Below are 7,392 nucleotides of genomic sequence, written 5' to 3' on the forward strand. Positions count from 1 at the left end.
GTGAATTTTTTAAAAAGCAAACAGACAGACAGAGATGGAACAGATGGGTGCAGCAAGTCAGCATCATCAAGGTCTTAAATGACCTCAGTGATGCTGAAAACAAAGGAAATCAAAGTTGTTATTCAAGCTGAACTCCCAACCTTTCAAAGTCAACAGGAAGTTATTTTGCAATCAGTGTTTTGCCATATGAGTTTAAAATGTTCTCTATCTGATCAAATTTAGTCCAACAAAGATGAAACACAAAAGAAAGGAGGGGCTACCTCTTTCTGTGCATATTTAAGATTATGTGATAACTTAACGTGTGGTTAGCTCAGTCAACCATGTTGTTTTCTGATACACAGTGTGTCAGGTTTCCTGTTTTGTTAATGCAGCAGCATTTGACACAACTATCTGATTTACCATAAATAAGAGGAAGAGAATGTTTACAGTAAAATAACTTGGTACTGTGTGCAAACATCATGGCCAACTTATAGTTTCAGTGTTCTGATTAAGTTTAACTGGGAAAAAAATGAAGAAAACCTACAAGACAGATGTTTGTTTTCTCAAATATCGGACTTCATGCTGTTTTCCTGCATGCAGCCACAGCCTGCTCAAATGTTTTTGGTTAATACAATACAGTATCAAACATTTTGTCTCTAGTTAAACTCCAAACTCAAACGTTTTTGTGTGACACTTTTCCAAGGTCTGAATTGAACTTGCTGAATGATTGATTATCACTTATTACTTTAATCCCTTTCACGCATAGTGGTTACTACAGTGAACAGCTATTCAAAGGCTGTTTTCTTGTATTTGTGTCAGTATCGATGGTATACTTGCACACACCACTACATTGGACACTGATGTGTCACTCCATACCCTGCCACCCACTCCAAAGGTGATGTTATCCATCTAAGTGGACATGTAAAAAATACACTTTTGAAAAGTTTTTTAAAAAATAAAGTTCAAAAATCTTTTTTTTTTTTCATGCCTAAAGATGAATAAAAATACTTAAGAACAAAATCCTGATTGAGGTCTGATTTCCTGTCTGTTCACCTTTATTGTGTTCAGCTGTGTTTAGTTTCCCTCCTGTTTCCACTTCCCTCATTACCTTGTGTAATTTTGCATTTGTTTGTTGCATGTTACTGTGTTGGTGTCTTTTTTTATCCAGTGCTTTTTTGAATTTTGTTAAGTTTGTGTTCTGAACATTGTCATCCACAATAAAAGCACGTTTTTGGTTAACCCTTTAAAGCCGGTAGGAGCGGGCACACTCTGTTTTGCGTAACTATTTTTAAATCCCGGTAGCTCTGCAACCATGTAAGCTAGTGCAATAATTTTTAACTTATGAGCCTATACTGGTGTTTTTAAAAGTTATGTTTGACTTTCTGTGTCGTTTCTGGGATGCTTAGGACTCATATTGCACTGCTGGAAATAGTTTATTTTGATGCATATGCTGTTTTTTTGCAAATTTGCATTATAATATTTATTTTTGTTTTTCCTGCAGTATATAAAAATTGGCGTATTTCAAAAATAAAACTATGAAGACACTTATAATAAATTTCTTGTGGTAGGAAACTATTTTGTGTAACTTTTTTGTATTTACAGTTTTGAGGGATAAGCCTCTTAAATTTCTCTAACTAGAAATATATGTTAAAAAAAACAAAAACGATTTTAATTTTTTTTGTAGTTTATTGCACTTTTTTGCAATGTATGGAATTACTATGCACTTAATGCAGACATATTATTAAAATTTGGGCTATAATGGTTGTATTGATGTGTAGCAACTTGAAATGCTCCCAAAAATGGCACTGCAGCATGTAAAAATATAATATAAGCTCTGGCGGACTTGGTTAACCCCCAGTCTGTCACTGCAAACTGCATCTGGATCTAATTGTCCTGCATTTTTTGACAAATTAAATTTTACGTTTAATTTTTTGTATCTTCAGATGATTACAAAAAGGAACAGACTTAAAGATACATAAATTAATCTTAATGTAAAGACAGGACTGACAAAAAGTTTGATATGCTCCAGCCACAATGTGTTAGTTCAATAGATCCTGCAAGTAGCTCCTAAAATTATTTGTGAGAAACCAGCAGTGATTGGACATCATCTGTATATGAAACTCAGTTCAAACTATAAAATATGCTGAGCTTATTCGCTGAGCTTAATAAGCAGCTTTCATTTTTTTCTGAAAATAATTAAGAGAAGAGCAAGATTTTATAGTGAGTGTTCAGACTCGAGGCGATACCTGCAGGTAGCACAAAGAGATGTTTTTCTACTGGGTGCCGAAGCATTAAATGTAAATAAATAATAAAGAACTTTTTTTTCTGTTGCAGAAACAGAAGGACTAACTGAAGTCAGAACGTTGATGCTTGGGTGTGACAAGCTGTTCACAGAGGTAAAAGGTAAGAACATTCATGTGGTGATAAAGAGCCATTTCTGAAAAACAAAACTGATATTTATAGGTTAAAACAAGTATGCAAGGATAAAACAATATTATCTGCACATAAATTAAGACCAAACTATCGTACACATACAGTCCTTTAACATATCAGTGTATTTGGTTATATTTGGTTCAACAAAGAAGAAACAAACAAGAAAAGGAGGCGCTAACACTTCAACGTGTGGTTTCTCTTGTGAACTTTGTTGTTGTTTCCTGTTTGCTTAATTTAGCTATGGTTTCCGCAGCTATCTGATTTTCCATAAAGGAGGAACAGTGCATTGTAGTTTGCTGTGTACGGGGCTGCATTGCAACAACTAGTCAGTGTCCCTAAGCGGACCCCTCCTATTGCCACAAGCACAAACAAATGGTTTGTGCATTAGAAGTATTAGAAGAAGGTGGTCTGTCATTTGCTGTTAAATGGATGGCCAGGTGCATGTGCGTCAGGTACCATATTCTCTGATAGCTGTGGCCTCCTTCTGCAAGATAATGGGCCCTGCCACAAAGCAAAAATACTTCAGTAATGGCTTGAGGAGCACAATAACGACTTTGAGGTGTTGACTTGGCCTCCAAATCCCCCAAATCTGATCTCAGTTGCTCTCTCTCATAAAAAACTGTAAAATAATCTGAGCAGAGAAGGGAGGATACTTTTACAAAGCTAGTGGCTCAAAGATGCAAAGCTTCCATTCAAAAAGTTTTTAGTAAAAATATAAAATAAAAACTAAAATGTATTAAAATAATTGTAACCAATAAAACAATTGTGAACAATAAAAAACAAATGCCAAAAAAGTCATGGCGATTACTCTGAACTGTAAGTGTGCAGTTTGAGAAATTATAGTGAACAATGTACTTTTTACCAGCCTTGAGTCTATTGAAGTTAAGCTTTAGTGTATTTAAAATAATATAAAAATATCCATCAATACAATGTTTTTAAGAGATAAATGCACATTATTAAAATCCCTAGAAATAGATAAACAGATGGCACACATGAGCAAGTTATTTAAGCAAATCAAGATCTGAAATGTTGCCTACATTAAATCACACTAGCAAAAAAATGCACATATATATCAATATATCATAATATTTGAAACACCATAGAGCAAAACTTAAGTGACCTCGATGATACCAAAAATATAAAGTTTCATAGTTTTAAATTAAAGAAAAATAAAACTGTTATTGAAGCACGGGGTGCAGATAACATCTAATCCTCACCTTATAAAATTTAATGGGAAATTGTTTCACTAGAAAACAGTGAAAAAAATAATTTACAAATGTTTTTCTGAAAATCCTAAAGAGACATTTAAAGTGAGTCTCGATGTTCATCTGTCTTTCACAAAGATAAGATATGATAAGATAAGGGAAATTTGCTTGGTCACAGCAGAAAGTGGACAGTACAAAGTCAGAACAAAAAAATAGCATAAAAATATGATATCACAGACAGTGTAAAAATAAAATGTTCAAATGTACACTCTAAAGAACGTACAGTACAAAATCTAGGAATATAAATATGGACATCTGTATTGTAAAAATATACACAGATCAATTGCACACAGTAATACTGCACATAAGAGAGAGTAAGCGAGGCTGTATTGGATGTGTGTGTGTGTGTGTGTGTGTGTGTGTGTGTGTGTGTGTGTGTGTGTGTGTGTGTGTGTGTGTGTGTGTGTGTGCCACATTTTATGAAGTTTTATGAAAGAGCTATAAATACCACAAAAAGATGATGAACCATCCACAGAGCTACATATAAGGTCTGATATATCAGTGTGGTGCTAAATCAACGCAGGAATAAAACAACATTTGTGCACAAAACTTGAGACACATCAGTATGTATGATAACACAAGAAAGAAAAAAGTTGGAAGAAAAGAAGGAACCAACTGTCATCACTATTAGGTGATATTTTACCGATACATTACCGTCAGGCCGACGGTACAGGTCACATAAAACCAGGACAAACAGATTCAGGGATAGCTTCTTTCCCAGAGCTATCACCGTAGTAAATAAGCACAAAAACAATTGAACCTATTCCATACTGTCACTGTCATTATATTATGCTGCTATTCATACTGTCATTATATTAATGCTGCTATCCTGTATATATTGTACATACTATTGTTTGAGTACTTACGATTGTTTTTTTTGTACTTTTTATATTTTACATTTATATTTATTATTGAAACTTGCACCAAGGTAGTGGCACTCCAATTCCGTTGTACTCTGTACAATGACAATAAAGGCTATTCTATTCTATTCTATTCTATTCTATTCTATTCTATTCTATATTTTAATGTGTGGTCACTTATTACAAAATGTCTTGTTTCCTGTGGCTCTGCTTCTCGCATTCGGCGTTGTGAGACACTGCTGTGAGAAAACAGTGAGAGAAACTGTAATTGACAAAAACATTTGACATTCTTGTAGCTGCACAAAGCTGCACTGTGTTAGAAATAAATTAAATGTTTAGCAAGCAAGACAGAAACATGTTTTCAAAAACAGCCATAAAATGTACTCTTATTGTTAAACATACAGTAACTACTCTCCTGTTCCACTTTATATATTTTCAAGTGAAATTAAATGAAACCATCAGGGGTTAATGATGAGATCACAGGTAACAAAGTTGATGAGAACCAACAGTGATTTTACAGAGTTAGTCAAGACTGACCAACAGCTTTGCTTTGTTTTTTTTCTGTCTTTATAGAAACATTTCCCATAAAGATGCACGAATAACACTGATACAATGTAACTAGATTGATCAGATGAAACACTTTATTACATTTTAATGTTTAAGGTAAATAATCACAACTATTGATGTGTTAATGATCATATTTGTCATGTTTGAAATGAGTTTTCGTACAGCTCATTACTGTTGAGCAGGTTTTTTTAACTGCTGTTTGAGAAGCTTCTCTGGCACTAATATTTTTTTCTGCTCTAGTATCTCTTTGAATCTAATAATAGATGAGCTGCGCTGTAGATAGGCTCTCCTCCCCATCCTTTCATCAGGAAGTTGTTGCTTTTTTAACAGAGAGCTGTGAAAGGTGTTGCGTTTCACTTCTCTTTGAAAAGCCTGAGGTGAGGGTCGCAGAGGTGAAGCTTGATGCTTAATTTTCAGTAAATATTGAAGGAATTGGTTAAAATAATTAGCACCAGTTTGCTGTTTTGTTATTGTGATTCAGACACAGGTGGACTAACTCTGAAGTCGGGAGCTTGAAGCCTCAGCATGACGAGCTGTCCACAGAAATACATAGAAGGTAAGAACATTAATGTGGTGGAAAATCAACAGGGAAGAGAAAATCTACACTTTTTATGAACAATGCTGTTCTCATAGAATGTAAAGATATGTCATAGCAGTGACATATCGTTACATCTTCGCTCAGATACATTAGAGTTAGAACTATTTATTAAATGTTTATGTACTTGTGTGTTCACTTTCTGTCTCCTCTAAATCAGGTGAAGCTCTTCACTGTCAACGTGAAAAATCAAACAATGCGTTAAAGCTCAGAGTGGCCGTGCTGGTTGTCTGTGTTCTCCTGGTATCGGCTCTCGTGGTAACTTATCTCTGTGAGTTTGTAGTTTTATTTGTGTAGGTTTACATAAATAACTTTCTGATTTATCGTAAAATAAATGACAATCAGAATGTTTACTATAAAATTATGCATAAAAAAATGTAACGTATGACTTTTTAATTCATCTGCATCAAATGAAATACTTTTATTTAAAACTTCTAATAGCTTTCAAGACAAATTTGTCCAGCATTTTCATTAATAAATTTAAGATTTAAGAAAATACATTTTATTTTAGGATATACTGTATTTTTTATTTTACTGTATTATCACCTCTTTGCTATGGCAATGAGCATCAAGTCCTTGCTTCTAGCGCTGTCTTATGCAACACATAGTCAGTTTATTACAGTCTGTTATTGATTTATCAAGGTTAATAAAACTGTCATAAACTTACAGCATGATAACTTGAGTTATGACATGTTTCATTAATTGGATGCTGGACACAACCATAAACATAAATGTGTTTTACTCTTTGGTGAACAGATGTTTCTTAACACATTGTTTTTGGCATAATTTATATGTTTAAGGTCTTTATACTTTACAAAGAGTAACAAATCTGAAAAATGTTTTAAAAAATATTACTGTATGATTTTTATTTTTTTCTTATCTTATTTTTATTTTTTCATAAGTGTTTGAGCTTTTGAAAACCACGGAAATGCTCAGAAACCTTGAGCTAAAGCAGGTAACTGTAAAAACTGTTGTCGCAGGTAAGAATATGAGACTCCTGCTTATTGTACTAAACCTTTGTTTCTTTGTGACCTCTGGAATTTAATCACAGAACACACAGATATTATTATTATTGTTGTTGTTGTTATTATTATTAAACTTTGCTTATTGAGTTTTTTTCCCCAGCATTTTAAGACTTTAAATAGTTCCATACTTATGATTGATCCTGATGAATAACTGTTAATTTATTTTTAATTTTATTGTTTTTAATTTGTTTGGTTTTCAACTTGTTTTGTTTTGTGGGGTTTGTGTTTTAGAGACACCTGAAATCAAACCATGTAGTACAGTGCAGCCCACGTGTCCGGAGCCTGAAGTAAAAATTAGTAAGTTATGAATTTTAAACTTGACACATTAATTTATGCTTTATGTATCTGCAGAAATATCTGCAAATAAACAAATATGTAGCTGCAGCACCCAGGGAGCATCATGCGTCCCTCAAATCAAAAAGAAGATGAAAAAGTTATGAACGTCAATTTTTCTTTAATCTCTTTTTCATACCAGTAACAGAACCGTGCAACACATTACCAACTACAACCCTACAACCTACTGAAATAAACATGCGTAAGTTTTAAGTGGTCTTTTATCTGTTTTTATTCTCCAATCCTGTTGCCGCCAAATCACACCAAAAAAAGTGCGCACGGACACACACACACACACACACACACACACACACACACACACACACACACACACA

The 7,392-nt window shown here is 33.7% G+C and overlaps 1 protein-coding gene across 1 annotated transcript in view; it reads left to right on the plus strand.

Moving 5' to 3' along the window:
* Positions 1 to 5,600: 5,600 nt before the first annotated feature.
* Positions 5,601 to 7,392, plus strand: part of LOC146609326 (uncharacterized) — a 7,118-nt gene continuing 5,326 nt past the window's right edge. Inside the window, exons 1-5 of the mRNA XM_085346995.1 lie at positions 5,601 to 5,660; positions 5,860 to 5,970; positions 6,602 to 6,679; positions 6,956 to 7,021; positions 7,200 to 7,259. Of these exons, the coding sequence (XP_085203121.1) occupies positions 5,630 to 5,660; positions 5,860 to 5,970; positions 6,602 to 6,679; positions 6,956 to 7,021; positions 7,200 to 7,259 (346 nt within the window). The 5' untranslated portion in view covers positions 5,601 to 5,629. The remainder of the gene's footprint in view (positions 5,661 to 5,859; positions 5,971 to 6,601; positions 6,680 to 6,955; positions 7,022 to 7,199; positions 7,260 to 7,392) is intronic.

This window comes from Diplotaxodon limnothrissa, linkage group LG22, assembly GCF_057381915.1.
Source record: "Diplotaxodon limnothrissa isolate DT_005_m linkage group LG22, D_limnothrissa_male_GT1.1, whole genome shotgun sequence".
Lineage (NCBI taxonomy): Eukaryota > Metazoa > Chordata > Actinopteri > Cichliformes > Cichlidae > Diplotaxodon > Diplotaxodon limnothrissa.